This window comes from Somniosus microcephalus, chromosome 12 (assembly GCF_052327205.1).
Source record: "Somniosus microcephalus isolate GS21.2 chromosome 12, FLI_Smic_1.0, whole genome shotgun sequence".
Taxonomy (NCBI): Eukaryota; Metazoa; Chordata; class Chondrichthyes; order Squaliformes; family Somniosidae; genus Somniosus; species Somniosus microcephalus.
In genome coordinates, this window is record NC_140998.1 from 85784478 (window position 1) to 85805129 (window position 20652).

Sequence of the window (20652 nt, forward strand, 5' to 3'; positions counted from 1 at the left end):
ACAACAGGTTCATCCCCAGAGCCGCAGCCCTCATGAAGCCCCTATACGACTCCCTCCGAGGAAAATCCAGCAAGATGGACGTAGCCTGGACCACTGACACGGCAGCCACCTTCGACGCCACCAAAAACGCGCTCGCCGACGCCACTCTGCTCGCGCACCCGAGGGCCGATGCCCGGGTCGCGCTCACCACCGACGCCTCCGACCACGCGGTCGGGGCCGTGTTCGAGCAGTGGGTCAATGGCGCGTGGCAGCCACTTGCCTTCTACAGCCGCCAACTGCGCCCCCCGGAGGTCAAATACTCCACTTTCGACCGCGAGCTTCTCGCACTCCACCTGTCGGTCCGCCATTTCAGGTTCCTCCTGGAAGGCCGCCCCTTCACCGCGTATGTGGACCACAAGCCACTCACATATGCGATGGCCAAGCACACCGAACCCTGGTCCGCTAGGCAGCAACGCCAGCTCGCGGCCGTCTCCGAGTTTACTACGGACATTCAGCACGTCTCCGGTAGGGACAACGTGGTCGCCGACTGCCTTTCCCGTCCCGCCGTCTGTGCGAATCACCTCGCGGTCGACTACGCACAACTAGCAGCAGCCCAGCTCACGGACCCAGACCTCCTCTCGGCGGCTACCAGCCTGCCAGGGCTACGCCTAGCCAAGGTCGCGCACGGGCCCGAAGCCACGGCAGTCACGTGCGACGTCTCACTCGGCCAACCCAGGCCGGTCGTCCCTGAGACCTGGCGCCGCCGCGTTTTCGACGCGCTCCACGGGCTCTTTCACCCGGGTTCCCGCGCATCCGTCAAACTCCTCTCCAAGCGCTTTGTCTGGCGCAGCCTCAGCAGAGATGTTCGGACTTGGGCCACCTCCTGCCTCGCCTGCCAACGGGCTAAGGTACAGCTGCACACCAAAGCACCCCTGGGAGACTTTGAGGTACCCAGCCGCCGCTTCGACCACGTACACGTCGACATCGTCGGTCCCCTGCCACCATCGCAAGACCAAACTTATCTCCTCACGATGGTCGACTGCTACACACGCTGGCCTGAGGCAGTGCCGCTGACCTCCACCACCACAGCCGACATCGCCAGGGCGTTCGTTAACGCCTGGGTTGCAAGGTTCGGCGTACCGGCCGACATAACCTCCAACAGAGGCGCCCAGTTCACCTCCGAACTCTGGACGGCCACAGCACGCAACCTCGGGGTGACGCTCCACCGCACCACGGCGTACCACCCGCAGGCCAACGGACTTTGTGAACGCTTCCACAGGTCACTCAAGGCCTCACTCCGCGCCGGCCTGCAGGACAGTACCTGGACTGACCGCCTACCGTGGGTGCTACTCGGCCTACGCACCGCGGTCAAGGAAGACCTCCAGTCCTCGGTAGCGGAGTTAGTCTACGGACAACCGCTGCGCGTCCCAGACGAATTCCTTCCGGAGCCTACCAAGCCTTGGTCGGCCGAACAGCAGCGGCTCGACTCTTTCTCTTCCGCTCAGCAGTTCGCCCCACTTCCGGTCAACCGACACGGCGAACTCGCACCTCACGTCCCGCCAAATTTACAGCAGGCGCGCTTCATCTTCGTGCGACACGACGCGCACCGCGGGCCCCTGCGACCCCCGTACAACGGTCCGTACGAGGTGCTACAAACCGGGGACAAGGTCTTCAAGCTGCGACTTGGCGACAGGGTCGAGACAGTCTCCATCGACCGGCTCAAACCAGCACACACAGAACCAGGGGAACAGGTCCCCGTGGCCCAGCCTCCAACTAGAGGCCGTCCCCCCGGCAAGCCAGCACAGCCGGCGGCGAACCGCCCGACCCAACCAACCAGACCGGCGACCACTCAGAGCCGCTGCGGCAGAACCATTAGACCACCGTCACGACTCGTCCACTCCTCCTAAGCGGATTCTGGGGGGAGCTCTGTGGCGACACGCCACCACTGGACATAATCCGCTCACGGCGGCACAGACAGTCTAAGCAGAAGCCCCCAGCCGGGGGCCCTTTCCTCCAGCAACTTGTTTCCCGCAGGGACAGGCTGCCGGGAGCACTTCCTGTCTGGGAAGTATTTAAGTGGATGCGCGGGCATTTCTAGTTCCTGTTTGTCATGTGGTTGGAATAAAGCAGTTGTGTTTTCAATAGCTCTGGTCTCGACTCCCACGTTTGCCGCGATATCTCAACACCAACACATTAAATTTAAAAAAATGTAATTACATATTTAAAATGAATTAAAATGCCACTTAATTAAATATTTTAAACAAAAATTTAATTTTTTGGGGGGGAAATTAAATGTTTTTATGGGGCTAAAAATAAACTTAACTTTTTGAAGAGTATTTTTAATTTATAAATGAGTTATCAAATTTCATTTTTCTATTTTTTTAAACTCTTAAGCTGGTAAAAGCAGGCCTTATGCCTGCTTTTACCAGGCGTAAAAATTTGACAGTCATTCAGCGGGCGGAAGTTGTGCAAAAAGTGCAACTCTCCACCCGCAGAGGCACTTTTCTTGGGCATGCGGATGATCTGTCAAGGGAATTCTTGACAGAGCACAAGTGCCGGTTTTCAGCGCTTGCGCTTCGCATGCCTGAAACCGGCACTTGCGCAGCCCCTATGGGCGCGTACGCACCCATAGGGGTCGCAAAATCCGTCCCATATTCTCCCTGCCATTGGTCTATATTAAAAATAGAAAGTTCCTGAAACTGATCACTGGGATACCCTAATTATGCCCTCTGTTTCCTGTTTTTAAACCAAATATCGATCTAGCACATTTTAACCCTCATGTGGACTCCTTATTTTAGCCATTAATCATCAATCTGGAACCTTGTCAACGGCTTTCTGAAATCAAAGTATTGTATTAACTGAATTTTCGATGCCCACTATGTCTGCAACATCTTGGGGGGAAAAAACGTAGTGTGGCGGTACCACCGGTTGTCCCTTACATTGAGATACATAATTCCTTTTAACTTACCTTACTGTATGTGTCTGTTACTATACTCAGGCTTCTCTCCTGTACTCTGATGTCATGACATCAGAGCTCGGAACCTTCCAACATTAGAGCTCGGAACCTGCTGGCAGTTGAGCTCGGAACCTGCTGGCAGTTGAGCTCGGAAACTTCTAGTCAGTCCTCGTGGAGTCCCCGCTGGGACAAGACCTATACCACGGTGCTCCTACAGTCAGCCATCTTACCTGATGTAATTAGTCTGTTCCTGTAAATAAGCAACTTGTTAATAGTTCGTCAAAGTCAAACTCTCTTATTTAGTGGCGATCTACACGAACCGCTACATTGGTGACCCAACGACGTGAGTACGAGAGCTCAATTCCAACACTACAATTGGTGAACCCGTATCTGTGAACGATTTTCATGGTAGCAACGCGCACCTGAACCTCGTCTTCCCACAAGACGACCAACGCACAACCGACGAACAACCACGGAACAGCAACCACCTCACTCCGCCAAAGGCGACCCCGTCTTTGCGAACGTATTCGCAAGGTAAGCGCAGCCTGGAGCAGATCCCGTTTGACACGGACAAACCTCAACTGGACCCCATTCGTTTTTTTGTGAGCAATTTTCACAAAAGAAGCACGCCATGGAAGCACCAGCCGTTTTGCTGTCGCTACCGCAATCCAGGGAGCCACAGTCTCCCCCGTGCTTTATACCGGTAGAAGCCCTGTTCGACGAGAACATCGATGCGGCGCCGACCACGCACTTGCTCACGGTCCCCGTACTCGTCTTTCCTACCACCACACGGATCGTCCGCCTCTACGTCCACAGCGACAGCAAGTATAAATCTCTCCAAGTGCGGGGTACAGCATGTTCGGGCCCACAAAATCGGAGCGCGCCCTGCAGGGATACCACGAGGACTCACCCCCATGAAACACGAGGACGCACTCCTCGCGCACGAGGACCCATCCCTCGCAAACCACGAAGACCTATCCCTCGTGAAAAACGACGACGACTCCTCCGCCGATGACGCACCAGCCCTTCAACCTGCTGGTTGTGTTACCTACTACACGATTCGGCGTGAACAAAAGGCGTGCCGCCCTCCCGGCTGTTTTCTCCTAAATCTACAACTGTTAAAGTGTTGCCGCCCTCCAGGCAGAGTTAACTCCTCCTGAAAGCAACAACAACCTGGACCGTTGCCGCCCTTTCTCCAGTTTTCCCTTTGACAAACGCAAACCTCTACTGACGTTGCACTCATCGAGGACGGGTCCAACGGGCATCCTGCGGCTGCGTTCAGCCACGTAAAAGTTGCTGGCCTCACCGATCACTGATCAACGCAGCAACTCTTCACCCTCTGTTGTGTTCACGTTGTAGCACTATGGCACGCACCGTTCCGCATGTTCCCTCCTGAAGGTTTCGCTCACCTGTCGGCGAGTTCACTCACCTCGCCTGTCAAGTCCTTCTGGAACGTTCGTTTGGCGTTCCTGCAGAGTTCGTTATAACAAGGACTTGTTCCAACATCAACAGAGTCATCGCCCGCGTCCGCCCAACTTGCCCATCACTCTGACAAGGCCTGCTGTTTCGCACGTCTCCACGGTCTTTCGCCTGACGGATACACTTTATTCGCCACGACGCGCATACGGATCCCCTCACGAGCAGCATCTTCGGAACTCGCTCGCCAAGCCGAGACAGCACGATCGCCGAGACCACCAGCTCGTCAGACCATCTCATCCTTGGACTTTCGTTAAAGCGAATTCTGGGGGGGCCTATGTGGCGGTACCACCGGTTGTCCCTTACATTGAGATACATAATTCCCTTTAACTTACCTTACTGTATGTGTCTGTTACTATACTCAGGCTTCTCTCCTGTACTCTGACGTCATGACATCAGAGCTCGGAACCTTCCAACATTAGAGCTCGGAACCTGCTGGCAGTTGAGCTCGGAACCTGCTGGCAGTTGAGCTCGGAAACTTCTAGTCAGTCCTCGTGGAGTCCCCGCTGGGACAAGACCTATACCACGGTGCTCCTATAGTCAGCCATCTTACCTGATGTAATTAGTCTGTTCCTGTAAATAAACAACTTGTTAATAGTTCGTCGAAGTCAAACTCTCTTATTTAGTGGCGATCTACACGAACCGCTACAGTAGTTTATTTAAATGTGACCTTCTAGTGTAGAAGCTGTTGGTACCACCTCTAACTATGGGCACCAGTTTTATGGAGAGCCATGCTTGGGAGGCAGAGCTAAATCCCTTGATTTGGGATTATTTCCTTGCTAGAAGGAACTATATAGTTTGGAGAGAGCTTGTGGTGCATCAGGGTTGCCTGTTACCTTAGGTTACTTTAAGTACGCTTACGCACATGGTACGCCCCTGGGATCCACAGGCCACTACACTGTGCACAACTCCGCAGCAAAACACGCAAGTTTTCGAAGGGGGGGGTTCACACCAGGTAAGTGCAGATTTCGTTCAGAGGTCGGCGGTGTACTCCTTAGCTATGCCTTAGCCCTCCCGGTTTGTCTGAAAGTCTCTGGGAATGGAAGGTGAATCTCCTGGGCACTGCTGCTAGCGACCTGGGAGAAATTGCGCCATCGTACTTCCTTTAATTGAACATGGGCAGCCTCCTGATTCTCAGAATTTCTTGCACAACAGCAACTGGCGCAAATGGGCGAGCAAAGATACTCAATTATAGGGGACCCAACCTTTATAAGGTAAAGTATAACATTTGCAAACTGCAGGCAGAGGTCACGTGATCAAACTCCAGGAATATGTCCAACCAGAGTTGGCAACCCTTTACTCAGGGCATTAGCATTACACAGAATTTACAGCACAGAAACAGGCTATTCAGCCCAACTGGTCTATGCCGGTGCATAAGCCTCCCCCCACCCTTCTTCATCTAACTCTCAGCATAAGAGGTTTCTTTCTCCCTCATGTATTTATCTAGCTTTCGCTTTAAATGCATCTATGCTATCTGCCTTCAATTAGTCCTTGTGGTAGCAAGTTCCACATTCTAACCACTCTCTGGGTAAAGAAGTTCCTCCTATTTGGATTTATTCGTGAGTATCTTATATTTATGGCCCCTAGTTTTGGACTCTCCAACAAGTGTAAACATTTTCTCTACATCTACCCTATCAAACCCTTTCATAATCTTAAAGACCTCTATCAGATCACTCCTCAGCCTTCTCTTTTCTAGAGAAAAGAGCCCCAGCCTGTTTAGTCTTTCCTGGTAGGTATAACCTAAATCTTTTTTGCACCTTCCCCAGTGCCTCTATATCCTTTTTGTAACACGGAGACCAGAACTGTACTCCAAGTGTGGTCTAACCAAGGTTGTGTGCAGGTTGAATATAACGGGCCCTGAAATTGCAGTCGGCGGCATAGCTAAGGAGTACACCGCCGACCTCTGAACGAAATCTGCACTTACCTGGTGTGAACCCCCCCACTTCGAAAACTTGCGTGTTTTGCTGCGGAGTTGTGCGCAGTGTAGTGGCCTGTGGATCCCAGGGGCGCACCATGTGTGTAAGCGTACCTAAGATCACGTGGGGCAGTGCGCCAATCAGGAAACAGAAATCTCCGATGCCCATTTATTTGTAGGGCATGGATTTGAGAAGACTTTTCTGCCGTCCTCCTGTTTCTGGTGCACCCTGGCACGTTAGGCAGTCGGTACAGAATTTCATGTGGAAGTGTGGGTCGATTTCCAATATTTAGGCTATGCAAGAAAAAAAATTAATCTCTTAAAAAGCAACACGCACTTAGAGCTTTGGACCCCGTCATTCCGTTTGAGCAATGTTGCATTCAACCGTGAACTTACTAGACATGATTTTTAATGCACAAAAAATGAAAGTGTTCTAAATCTCAAAAACATTCCAAATATACTAAGTTTATTAACCTGAAGATTTATGAGAACCTGTCTTTTGAAACAGTGCAATTAGCACTTGCTGTTCCCGGAAGGACAGTTATTTATATTTAATCTTACTTTATCTTAACTGCTTTTCAGTTTGATAAGTTTTAAACCCATTCATCGCACACTGAGAACCATATTTCAAGCTGCTATTTTGATGCTTCACCTAATATTGTATATCCCCCCACTTCCCTTATGCTATGTGAACATGCTCCTACGCCTGTTTGCACCAGCCGTAAAATTTTCCAGTGTAATTGATGCGCAGTTGGTGGGCAATTAGCCCAACTCTGTGCAGAAATGAGGATTTGACAGTCGCAGCAGATGATCTGTTTAATTGGAACTTGACAGATCACAAGTTTGGGATTTAGCGCATGCGCTAATTTCAAAGGCGGTGTGACGGCGTACTCGGAGTACCGACTGCAAATTCTGCCCCAATGTCTCTGCTTTTCAATTCTATCCCTCTAGAAATGAACGGCAGTGCTTGGTTTAAACATTTAGAACGTTTAGCGGTTTATGATCAAAACTAGAGTGAGCCAGAACACAAACTGTTTAAACACATGGAGCTGTGTTTATTTTTTTCAGACTGCCATGTATCAAAGGTTACATTTTTTAATTAAATGGTTGCGACTTGACAGAGCTTCGCTAGTCACCGGGCAATTCAATGTTGGCAAATCCCACTCCGTCTCCGTCCCGCCCCCCCGCGCTGCAACAAGCAGGAGAGGTGTTGCAGGCCTGGAATATAGAAGGAACAGTAACCGCGAGGGTTAAGTCTTCCATTTCTTGGATAACACTGCCCCATTAAATTCACATTAGAAATGTTTCTAAACCATTTTTCAAGCTGCTGTTTTGATGTTTCACCTAAAGTCGCATATTCCCCCCTTACGCTGTGCAAACAGGCTCATCGCTGTCTAACTGATTCATTCCAACAGCTTGCTAATTGTTTTCTGCCCACTCACTCCCCAATGCAAGCTCCACACTGAGGACAAGGCCCACACACGTGACCCGCACCAGCCGCCTCCACTCGAAGGGCCGGCTTTGGCTGCCTGCGATGCTTCTTACCAACTGTGGAGTCTAATTAGTGCCTGACAAATCTGTTGAGAGTTGTTTTTTTTTGTTATTTTTGCCAAATTACTCGAAAATCGTCATTAGATAAATAAAACTCAATAGAGAAGCGTTTGGGGGTTTTTTCCACACAAAATAAAGTGTGAAATACAATCGGGCAGTGTGCAAGCGCTGCCGCGCGGTGGGTGAGTGACGGAGCCGGGGGCCTGTGGGCGCGAGCGCTGGCCGTTGTCAGCGGGTGCTGTGGGCTGGAGCGCGAGCAGCGAGGGCCCGGCCTGGCGCGAGCGCAGTTGCGGGATGCCGCTGTTTGAGGGACTGGGCACCGGAGGCGAGAAGACGGCGGTTGTGATCGATCTGGGGGCCGCCTACACTAAGTGAGTCGGAGAATACAGAGGAGGGGAATAGAAGGATATGCTGATCGGGTTGGATGGAGTAGGGTGGGAGAAGTAGAGTGTGGAGCACAGGCCCAATGGCCTGTTTCTGTGCATATTTAAAAAATAAATCTATTCAATTAAAATTCAAAGTTGTTTTCAGATTCGGTGAAATGGTTGATAAACCGCGGTGTGCTACCAGTGGTGGTGGATGTTGTTAGAACTACATCAGGACAGGCAACTGTTTACCTACAGGATTCCCTTTGTTTAATGTTGACATACAAAATACTGTTCTAAGTATTTATACAGGAACTAATGCTTGTGTGCAAGAAGTGAGACATCTGAATTGTGAAGGATGCTCTCAAAACGTGGATATGCATAATGCTGCCCTCTTAGTGGACACTCTCTCACTCTTGATTTTTAATTCAGGGCGTAGACCCCTGGGGCCAATCATCAGCTGCATTCAAGAAAATGGTGAGATGCTCCTAGTCTTTTAAAACAGCACTGTGAAGCTGGCACTAGATATTGTGCGAGAGTGGCCCAGGAATGATGTGCTTATTCCCCCTCACCCCATGCTGTGATCAAGAATTTAATTGATTGTATTATTGTCACTGGTCAGTTAATGTAATTTTTAAAAGCACCATAGCAATTGTTACAATTTTTAGCTAACTCTAAATGTTCATTCCGATGACTGCTTCTGTAAACAAGCCTATGCTCCCTGTGAACTGAAGTATGACATTATCTGCTCATTTTCCAGAGTTAACAGAATTTGTGACCTACCTAATTTTTCAGATCGCAGAAGATCAGTTACTCCCGAGCAGTGTAACTGAGGCTAAAATACAAATTAGATCTTGAAATAGAAAAAGATCAAAGCGGTGGATTTTACTTGAACATTATTTAACTCTGAATCAGTTACAAAACAAATAAACATTACTAAACTCTGATTTTTTTGGTCTGATTATACTTCTGTGAAGAACCTTGGGACGTTTTACTACATTAAAAGTACTATATAAATGCACTTTGTTGTTATGTTCATGGAGCATTTCCACCCTAGCCAATCAATTGGCTGGCATGCAGAGAACCACTGAACAATGGCTGCAGACTGGGGTCAGAGATATCTCACGTCCCTCTTAAAGTTCAAACTGAAACAAAGGTATTTTTCACAACTAAACAAAGCTGTTAGTCATCTGTAGGATTTAAAAGCACATATTGCTGCAACAGATTCTCATCCCCACCCCCCCCCCCCCCCCCCGGATGGGTTAGCTGTCCCTGGTGGTTAGTTTTATCTACATTATGGGCTCAGACTTAACTAGTTCTAATACCTGGATGGACTTCAACTCTTCACCTGCTACATAATAGTGATACAACTTCCCCTCCACCTGTTTGGTCCTGATCTTACATTTCCTCTTCAAAACAATTAACATCAGATAAGAAAATACATTTCTAATTGCTCTATTTACACAACTGAGCCTTAGATGGTGGGAGTTTAGATATTTAGTATGTTCCAATCAGCAGTAAGAAAATAAAGCAATCACCTATGTAATCCTATGTAAAACATTTCTCCAATAGATTTTGGGAATGTTGCCTTTTTGCGATTTGAAATATGGCAGATCTTTCTATCTGTCACTGCATTGTTTAAAATTGCCACTAAACGTGTCTCACCATCTGACCTAAGGGTGCTTTGTATTGGAACATTGGTGATGCTATAAAGCAGTTACTGCTTCGTAGCAACACAAGATGCAGTGTGAATTTAGAGTTGCGGCCTAGCTAGACTCCAGTAGTAGTGAGACTGCCTGGGGCAAGTAGTGTGGTGTGAAACAGGTTTAAACTTTTTTAATTTACCTGAAGTTAATTTAAATGTTTAGAGAATGTAGACACTGCCACTTACGCGCGCTTTAAATTCTTAAATTGTAAAATTTTAAATTGCATCTCCCTCCAGAATGTCCATTCACTTGCGAACAAGGCCCTTGCCATCCATGAGCTTATCGTGGATGACTGCATCAATATCATGGCCCTGACGGAAACTTGGTTGAGGGGTGATGACACCTTACTCTTAAATGAAGCCTCCCCACCTGGCGATACCTTCCACCACTTGCCCCGCTCAGACCGCCGTGGTGGCGGTGTGGCTCTCATCACCAAATCACACCTTGGTCTGCCCCTATTCCTCCGGCAGTTTCTCCTCCTTTGAGCATCTCGCCTTATTCCACCCCTCTCACCTCTCATTTAAAATTCTTGTTTTCTACCACTCGCCCAAGTACCAAAAATGTTATTACTGAGATATCTTCACTGTTCCCCCTCAGCCTCTGCACCGAACGACTTCTCATCCTCGGTGATTTCAACCTCCATCTCAATTCATCATGTTCTCTCTCCTCTGAGTTCACTAGCCTCCTATCCTCCCTTAAGCTCTCCCTCCATGCAAACTCCCCAACCCATATTCACGGCCACCCCCTCGACCTGGCCATCTCTCGTGGCCTCACTACTCCCATCGTGTCAATTGCAGATAAGGCCATCTCTGACCATTTCCTCGTATCGCTCCCAATCCACATCCCCACCCCAGCAAATCCTTCTGTGTCCGCCCCTGGAAAAAACTCTCCCAACTCTCTTACAACTGCACTTATGAAATCCCAACTGTCCAGCCTCTGGCCCTCCATTCACTATGACATTTCTGCAGCTACCGATCTGCTCAACCACACCCTCACCACTATCTTTGATGCCCTAGTTCCTTCTAAAACAATTACCCTCTCACCCTGGCCGTTCCCCCTGGTACAGCTCTCATCTTCGTTCCCTTAAGCCCAAGGGATGCAGACTCGAACGGATATGGCAGACAACTAGTTTAGCCATTCACCGCCAGATCTGTCTGGACCACATAAAGCACTATCAGGCCCTGCTCTCGTCTGCCAAAATTGCTCACTATTCCCGAATTGTTCTAGAATGCAAAGATAAACCCCAGCTCCTATTCTCTACTGCTAACCGTCTTCTTAAACCCCTCTCCTCTGTCTCCTCCACCCTCGCCTCCAATAATAAATGTGAGGAGTTCATGGACTTCTTTGCCTCTGCCACTTCCCTTCCTTCCCCTAGCCCACTGGGCCAAACTTCCTCTAAGGATCCCCCCTGCCCTAGCCCTGAACTCACATCTTTCTCCAGTTTCTCTCCGATCTCCCTTCATGACCTCTCTGCGCTCATCTTGTCCATGAGACCCACCTCCTGCTCCCTCAACCCTATTCCCACCAAACTGCTGACCACCCAACTTCCTTTTCTGGCTCCCATGGTATTGTTAACGGTTCTCTCCTCAGGTACTGTCTCCCCCACCCCCACCTCCAATCTGCTATCATCACCCCTCTCAAAAAAACAAACCTTGATCCCTCAGTCCTTGCAAACTGCAGCCCCATCTCCAACCACCCTTTCCTCTCAAGTCCTTGAACGTGTTGTTGCCTCCCAAATCCGTGCCCATCTTTCCCACAATTCCATGTTTGAATCCCTCCAATCAGGTTTCCGCCCTTCCCACAGTACCGAAACGGCTCTCATCAAAGTCACAAATATCCTTTGTGACTGTGACAAAGGTAAACTGTCCCTCCTCGTCCTCCTTGACTTGCCTGCAGCCTTTGACATGGTTGACCACTCCATCCTGCTCCAACGCCTCTCCACCATCGTCCAGCTGGGTGGGACTGCACTCGCCTGGTTCCATTCTTATCTATCTAATCGTAGCCAGAGAATCACCTGCAACGGCTTCTCTTCCTGCTCCCGCATTGTTACCTCTGGTGTCCCCCAAGGATCTGTCCTTGGCCCCCTCCTATTGCTCATCTACATCTTGCCCCTTGGTGACATCATCCGCAAACACAGCGTCAGTTTCCACATGTACGCTGACGACACCCAGCTCTACCTCACTACTTCTCTCGACGCCACCACGGTGTCTAAATTGTCAGGCTGCTTGTCCAACATACAGTTCTGGATGAGCAAAAATTTTCACTGATTAAATATTGGGAAAACTGAAGCCATTGTTTTCAGTCCTAGCCACTGACTCCATCCCTCTCCCTAACATCTGTCTGAGGCTGAATCACACTGTTCGCAACCTTGTGTCATACTTGACCCTGAAATGAGCTTCCGACCACATATCTGCAGCATAACAAAGACCGCCTACTTCCACCTCCGTAACATCACCCGTCTCCGCTCTTGCCTCAGCTCATCCACTGCTGAAACCCTCATCCATGCCTTTGTTACCTCTAGACTTGACTATTCCAACGCACTCCTGGGTGGCCTCCCACATTCTACCCTACGTAAACTTGAGGTCATCCAAAACTCAGCTGCCCATGTCCTAACTCTCACCAAGTCCCGTTCGCCCATCTCCCCTGTGCTCGCTGACTGACATTGGCTCCTGGTTAAGCAGCGCCTCGATTTCAAAATTCTCATCCTTGTTTTCAAATCCCTCCATGGCCTCGCCCCTTCCTATCTTTGTAACCCCCCCCGAGATACCTGCGCTCCTCCTAATTCTGCCCTCTTGAGAATCCCTGATTATAATTGCTCAACCATTGGTGGCCGTGCCTTCTGTTGCCTGGGCCCTAAGCTCTGGAATTCTCTCCCTAAACCTCTCCGCCTCGCTACCTCTCTTTCCTCCTTTAAGATGCTCCTTAAAATCTTATCACTTTGACCAAGCTTCTGGTCACCTGCCCTAATTTCTCCTTTTGTGGATCGGTGTCAATTTTTTTGTCTTAAAATACTCCTGTGCAGCGCCTTGGGACGTTTTACTATGTTAAAGGTGCTATATAAATACAAGTTGTTGTTGTAGCTGTTTTGATGGGGAATCAGAGATCCAGCAAGGCAGTTCGAAATGGTTCAAACCCATCCTGCATCTACCAGTCTGAGTATAAATGTAGTATGAAGAATACATGAAATAGAATGTATCTTGTAGGAGCAAAAAGGTGCCGTGATTTTACACTTGGGGAATTGCTCTTTTATCTCCTCCCATGATTTAATTTTATTGTTAACGTAATGGCCACTTTTCCCTGAAGAAACTCAAGGCACAAACCATGGCTTTATAAAGAAAACAATTTATTATTAACACATTAGAAAAGTTTCATTAGCATCTAAACAATATATTGGTTTTATTATGCAAAAATTAGAACTGCCTTAACAATACACTACCTTTTGAATTTCCAAAATACATAACCTTTAAAAGTAAATGTCTATCCTAGACTAGCCCTGTAAAAGTCACATACTCATGTTTGGCAGCAAGCAGCTAAGAAGACACCGGGTGAGGTAGTGTCGTCAGGAAGCAAAGCAAAGTTGCAGCAGTCGCGGTGGAGCTGTCTCCTCTCTCTTAAAAGTCTAGCTTTTATAAAAGTCCGTTTTAACCTGCCACCCCAACTGAGACGGTGCTTTGTCAATAATTGGTTCCAATCAATACCACCCACGATTGGTTGACACACTTGTTCTTTCTGTGTCCACAACCTAACATAAGCAGATGTTCAATATTATTGTCAGCCAGCCCGGACTTGTTCTTGTTGCCATGGTGATCTCTCCTCTGCTGCGTGGTCTTTTACAATGACCCGGAAGTTGTGGCCAGTGATGAAGCGATGGCGCTCGCCACTGACCTCGTAAAAAGCCTGGTTATTGACCCTTCTGCCAATGGAAATAGGTCCTTCCTATCCACTCTATCTAGATCCCAAATAACTTTATACACCTCAATTAGGTTCCCCCTCAGCATTCTCTGTTCCAAAGAAAACAACCCCAGCCTATCTAATCTTTCCTCATAGTTAAAATTCCTGGTCCCAGGCAACATACTCGTAAATCTCCTCTGCACCCCCTCTAGTGCAATCACATCGTTCCTGTGATGTGACCAGAACTGCACGCAGTATTCTAGCTGCGGCCTAACTAGTGTTTTATACAGTTCAAGCATAACCTCCCTGCTCTTATATTCTGTGCCTCGGCTAATGAAGGCAAGTATCCCGTATGCCTTCTTAACCACCTTATCTACCTGTCCTGCTACCTTCAGGGATCTGTGGACATGCACTCCAAGGTCCCTCTGATCTTTTGCACTTCTCAGTGTCCTACCATTTATTGTGTATTCCCTTGCCTTGTTAGCCCTCCCCAAATGCATTACCTCACACTTCTCCAGATTGAATTCCATTTGCCACTGTTCTGCCCACCTGACCAGTCCATTGATACCTTCCTGCAGTCTGCAGCTTTCTTCTTCATTATCAACCACACGGCCAATTTTTGTATCATCTGCAAACTTCTTAATCATACTTCCTACATTCAAGTCCAAATCATTGATATATACCACAAAAAGCAAAGAAACCAGCACTGAGCCCTGCGGAACCCCACTGGAAACAGCCTTCCAGTAACAAAAACACCCTTCGACCATTACCCTTTGTTTCCTGCCTCTGAGCCAATTTTGGATCCAACTTGCCACTTTGCCTTGGATCCCATGGGCTTTTACTTTCATGACCAGTCTGCCATGCGGGACCTTATTAAAAGCCTTGCTAAAATCCATATAGACTACATCAAACGCTCTACCCTCATCGACCCTCCTTGTTACCTCCTCAAAAAATTCAATCAAGTTAGTCAGACACGACCTTCCCTTAACAAATCCATGCTGACTGTCCCTGATTAATCCGTGTCTTTCTAAATGAAGATTTATCCTGTCCCTCAGAATTTTTTCCAATAATTTTCCTACCACCGAGGTTAGGCTGACTGGCCTGTAGTTACTCGGTCTAACCCTTTCTCCCTTTTTAAGCAAAGGTACCACGTTAGCAGTCCTCTGGAACCACACCTGTAGCCAGAGAGGATTGGAAAATGATGGTCAGAGCCTCTGCTATTTCCTCTCTTACTTCTCTTAACAGTCTGGGATACATTTCATCCGGGCCTGGGGATTTATCCACTTTCAAATATGCTAATCCCCTTAATACTTCCTCTTTCGCTATGTTTATTTCGTCTAATATTTCACACTCCTCCTCCCTGATTGCAATGTCTGCATTGTCCCTCTCTTTTGTGAAAACAGATGCAAAGTATTCATTAAGAACCATACCCATGTCTTCTGCTTGCACACACAGGTTACCTTTATGGTCCCCAATAGGCCCTACTCTTACTTTAGTTATCCTCTTGCTCTTAATGTATTTATAAAACATCTTTGGGTTTTCCTTGATTTTACTTGCCAATATTTTTCCATGCCCTCTCTTTGCTTTCCTAATTTCCTTTTTAATTTCACCCCTGCACTTTCTATACTCCTGTAGGCTTTCTGCAATATTGAGTCCTTGGTATCTGTGATAAGCTTCCCATTTTTTCTTTATCCTACCCTGTATGCCGCTTGACATCCAGGGAGCTCTAGATTTGTTAGTCCTTTATTCTTCTGCACCAATCCTTTTGTAATAAAGGTTAACATACTATTTGCTTTGCTAATTGCTTACTGTACCTGCATGTTTACTTTGTGATTCTTGTACAAGGACACCCAAGTCCAATGTTCCCCCTAATTTTTTTTTTAGGGTGTGCGGTCCCTTTAAGGGGTTGCGCGGCCCATTCAAAATTTCGCGCATGCAAAATCTCCCATTTGAAAAGTCGGTCCTGTGCTGCGTGGGACCTCCAGACAGCCGCGCGGTGGCGCAGCTTAGCAGAAACATCACTCCGGTCCCTCTGAATACCAGCGTTTCCCAATCTCTCACCGTTTAAAAAATATTCTGCTTTTCTATTTTTCCTACCAAATGGGATAATTTCACATTTCTCCACATTATATTCCATCTGCCATGTTCTTGCCCACTTATTTATATCCCTTTGTGGCCTCTTCACGTCCTCCTCTCTACTTACTTTCCCACCTAGCTTTGTATCATCAGCAAATTTAGATACATTACACTCGGTCTAAGTCATTGATATAGATTGTAAATAGCTGAGGCCTAGGGACTGATCTTTGCGGTACCCCACTAGTTAGAGTCTGCCAACCCGAAAATGATCAGTTTATTTCTACTCTCCATTTGCTGTCCATTAACCGGTCCCTAATCCATGCTAATATATTATCCCCAATCCCATGAGCCCTAATGTTGTGTAATAACCTCTTGTGTGGCACCTTATCGAATGCTTTTTGAAAATCCAGATATACTACATCCACTGGTTCCCCACCCCCCCTAATTATCCTGCTAGTTACAACCTCAAAAAAACTCTTAACAGACTTGTCAAACACGATTTCCCTTTCATAAATCCACGTCGAATCTCCAGCATCCAGCAACTGTAATGTCATCAAGCAGGCTAAGCAGCCAATTACATTGAAAAATTCTCTCAGACAGCAAACCAGGAAGTAAAATGCACAGATTATCCTTCACTTTTTCTAAATTTCACAGAAAGAAAAATAAAGATTGGGACATACACATGGGATTAAGGTAGAAGCTGAAATATCATAAACTTCAAAAAAAAGTTATATTAAAAACCATGGAATTTATCATATTAATGGAAAAATTTGACATTCCACAAATATAAAATTAGTTTTTCAGGGCCAGAACGGTTGTTCACCAGTCAATATGCCATTAAAAATCCAGCTGCACCTCTTTCAACGAGGCTTAACTTTTGGGTTTTTTTTTAACAGCGATATTCCAGCGTAGTGGGGTAAGTTTTCACTGGGAACTACATTTCAGTGTGATTTGAATTGATTGTGGGCTCCAGGGAGTTCCACAGCATACTCAGTGGAGGAGCAGAGAATGACTGACAGCAACTTCTGGATTTCCGTGTTTATCTACGCATGCGTTGACTCCAGAAGTTGCTGTCACTTTCAGAGGAGTAATGACTCTGAACGCTGACCGTTTCGCCGTTATTACCACCGCAAAATCTGGGCTATTGTATCCAAAACTTAGCCAAGTTAAATCGACAGTTGTTCAAACGACCTTTTCAGAATCCTTTTTTATAAGACACGCTGGAGCCGATTTAGTATCAGGCGTTTGTTACTACATATGAATTTTCGTTACAACCTACTATGAGACATGAATTGGGGGTAAAGATGGAAAGAAAATAGATTTAATATTTAAAAAAAACCTTTTATTCAAGGCGTAGGTGCTAGATTTTGCTTTCCAAAAGTCCTACAGAAAAAGTGACGGTTCCAGTTTTTACTACTCTGATTGCTCAGTAATTTTATCCAGTGAGTAGCTGACTATACAGACCAGGAAGATCCCAGGTTCAATCTCTGGTTTGTGCTGACTTCATTGATCTCAGCTAGGTAGACTTGGCACCCTTGGTAGTGGATAATCATCCTGCTTCCCACTCATCTTCACTAACCAAAAACTCCAGCATGTTTGGACTTTATGAGGATAGAATGGGGCCAGGCTGTGACGGCCCCTGCAGTCAAAAATTGGCAGAAAAACTGGCAAGGGAGGAAGATACAGTATTTAAAAACCTCATTGCCAAAAGAATTGCTAGATGTTTATTTTCTGCTAATTCATCTGTTGCTTTGCAAAAAGATGTGTAGCATTGCCACTAATAAGGTTTTTTTTTAAAATTTCATTGATGCAGGTATGATATTTAGTAATGTCAGGTACATTGAAAATTTCTCTTTCGATTTCTAGATGTGGTTTTGCTGGAGAAACTGGACCAAGATGCATCATCCCTAGTGAAATTAAGAAGCCGGGTATAGCCCAAGTAAGATTTTTACCTGCACTTGAAAATAATTTGTGTAAAGTGCTTTGGGACATTTTTTTGAGATGTGATAAGGTGCTCTGTAAATGCAAGACTTTTTGCTTTTCTGCAGTGGGCTTGGGGCAGGCACTTACAATGGAATTTTTACATGCAGAGCAGTTTTCATTTGAGTGTAATCCCAATTGACTCGGGAACACAGGAGCATGAGGCTCTTTCAGAAATGTTGTCTGATACTGTTTGGGGCTTGATGCTGCATCTGGCTGGGTTTAAAAAGTGTTCAGGTGGTCTGTTAGAACTATTACGTATATTTTATAAAACTTAAACAGTTAAATCTTTTGAGAAGCAGATTCTCCTGCCTGCGATCTTTAAACGTTAAAATATTTACTGGTTGATAATGAAGCTTTCTTGTGTTGCAGTGCAATTCACAGTCTGCCTTAAAACTTAGTGCAGCCTACTACGAATAGCACTGTGCAGCGATCAGTTTTGTATGTCTAGGGTGATGACTAGCTGCTGCATGAATTACTGATTTGCTAAGGTCTAGAATCTAAAACTTCATAACTATATTACCACTTTTGAAGATTATCATGAATTTAAAGTGGAGATAATGTTGGTGCAGAATTTATGGGCGGTATGATGGCATACTCTGAGTACACCGTCAGAACCGCCTTTGAAATGGACAGCAAGTTTGAATTTCCACATGCGCTTGCGACTTGACAGACCATCTGCTCTGACTGTGAAATCTTTGCTGGCACAGAGTTGGGATAATTGCCCACCAACTGCCCAGAAATTCCGTATGAAAATGTTATGACTGGTGCAAACAGGCGCAGGAGCCTGTTTGTACAGCATATGGGGAGGGGGGATATGCAGCAGCCTGAAAAAAAGACCCGTCATGACCAAAAAAATGGCTTCAAAATAAATCTATATCCATCTATCGCCTGATCCCAACACAACTCTACCAAGAATAAGAGACTGATTAATTTATTAATTTACCAGGGTGATTTATTTATTAATTTACCGGGGTGCGTGAGACTAAAATTTTTATGAATGAGCATCGGAGATTTCTGTTTGCTGATTGGAGCACTGGCCTGTGTGATCCCAGGAATGCTTGCGCACAACTCTGCAGCGTCTGACAGCAAGTTTATGTGAGGGGCCTCGCACTAGGTAAGTGCGAATTCCTTTTGGAGGACTCCATAGCTACGCCGCCAACTTCAAGTTCTTAGCCAATGTGTTGGTCTTTGATATTTTTAGTGTACTTTTTTAGTATGATGGAATTAATTCATGGGATGTGGGCATTGCTGGCAAAGCCAGCATTTATTGCCCATCCCTAGTTGCCCTTGAAAAGGTGGTGGTGATCCACCTTGTTGGACCACTGCAGTCCATGTTCTGAAGGTGTTTCCGCAGTGCTGTTAGATAGGGAGTTCCAGAATTTTGACCCAGCGATGAACGAACGGCAATATATGTCCAAGTCAGGGTGATGTGTAACTTGGAGGTGGTGGTGTTCCCATGTGCCTGCTGCCCTTGTCCTTCTAGGTGATAGGTGCTGCAGTGCATCTTGTAGATGGTACACACTAGCCATGATGTGGTGGAGGGAGTGAATGTTTAAGGTGGTGGATGGGGTGCTGATCAACTGGACTGCTTTGTCCTGGATGGCGTTGAGCTTCTTGAGTGTTGTTGAAGATGCACCCATGCAAACAAGTGGAGGGTATTCCATCACATTCCTGACGTGTGTTGTAGATGGTGGAAAGGTTTTGGGGAGTCAGGAGGTGAGTCACTCGCCACGGAATACCCAGCCTCTGACCTGCTCTTGTAGTCACAGTATTTATGTGGCTGATGCAGTTAAGTTTCTGATCAATGGTAACCCCCCAGGATGTTGATGGTGGGGGATTTGACCATGGTAATGCCATTGTATGTAATGGGGAGGTGGTTAAACTTCTCTTGTTGGAGATGGTCATTGCCTGGCACTTGTGTGGCACGAATGTTACTTAATGGCCCAAGCCTGGATGTTATCCAGGTCTTGCTGCATGCGGGCACGGACAGCTTCATTATCTGAGGAACTGCGAATGGAACTGAACACTGTTCAATCATCAGTGAACATCTCCACTTCTGATCTTATGATGGAGGGAAGGTCACTGATGAAGCAGCTGTAGATGGTGGGGCCTAGGACATTGCCCTGAGGAACTCCTGCAGCGATGTCCTGGGGCTGAGATGATTAGCCTCCAACAACCTCAACCATTGTCCTTTGTGCCAGTGGAGAGTTTTCCCCCTGATCCCCATTGACTTCAGTTTTACTAGGGCTCCTTGATACCACACTCGGACAAATGCTGCCAAAGGCAATCACTCTCAACTCACCTCTGGAATTCAGCTCTTTTGCCCACATTTGGACCAAGGCTGTAATGAGGTCTGGAGCCAAGTGGTCTTGGCGTAACCCAAACTGAGCACTGGTGCTCAAATGTAATTATGTCGCCTGTGCAGCTGAGAGCTTTCACACTCTCAACATTTAAATCAACTCCAAGTGGGTTTTTTTTAAAATTGCTGCCTTTATCCCAGGTTTGGCATTGCGCTGGAGTTGTAGTCCATGAAGCGTTAACCCAAGTAGAATGAGACTGCCTGTCCCTGGGGATCCTGTGTTTCTCTCTGGAATTGGGTTGGGACCCAGCTCCTGATTCATACTGCAACTTTTAACATTTCCGTTAAGCAGAAACTGCTTTGCAGTGATGCTAAAGTTGTATAATAAATCCACCATAAAGTCCTAAAAATGTGGGTTTTAAAAAGGGACTTTAAAGCAGGAGAGAGGTGCAGGG

At 46.9% G+C, this 20652-nt stretch overlaps 1 protein-coding gene across 1 annotated transcript in view; it reads left to right on the forward strand.

Moving 5' to 3' along the window:
* The first annotated feature begins 8076 nt into the window (after positions 1-8076).
* Positions 8077-20652, forward strand: part of actr10 (actin related protein 10) — a 35588-nt gene continuing 23012 nt past the window's right edge. The window contains exons 1-2 of the mRNA XM_086003268.1: positions 8077-8248; positions 17782-17854. Of these exons, the coding sequence (XP_085859394.1) occupies positions 8172-8248; positions 17782-17854 (150 nt within the window). The 5' untranslated portion in view covers positions 8077-8171. The remainder of the gene's footprint in view (positions 8249-17781; positions 17855-20652) is intronic.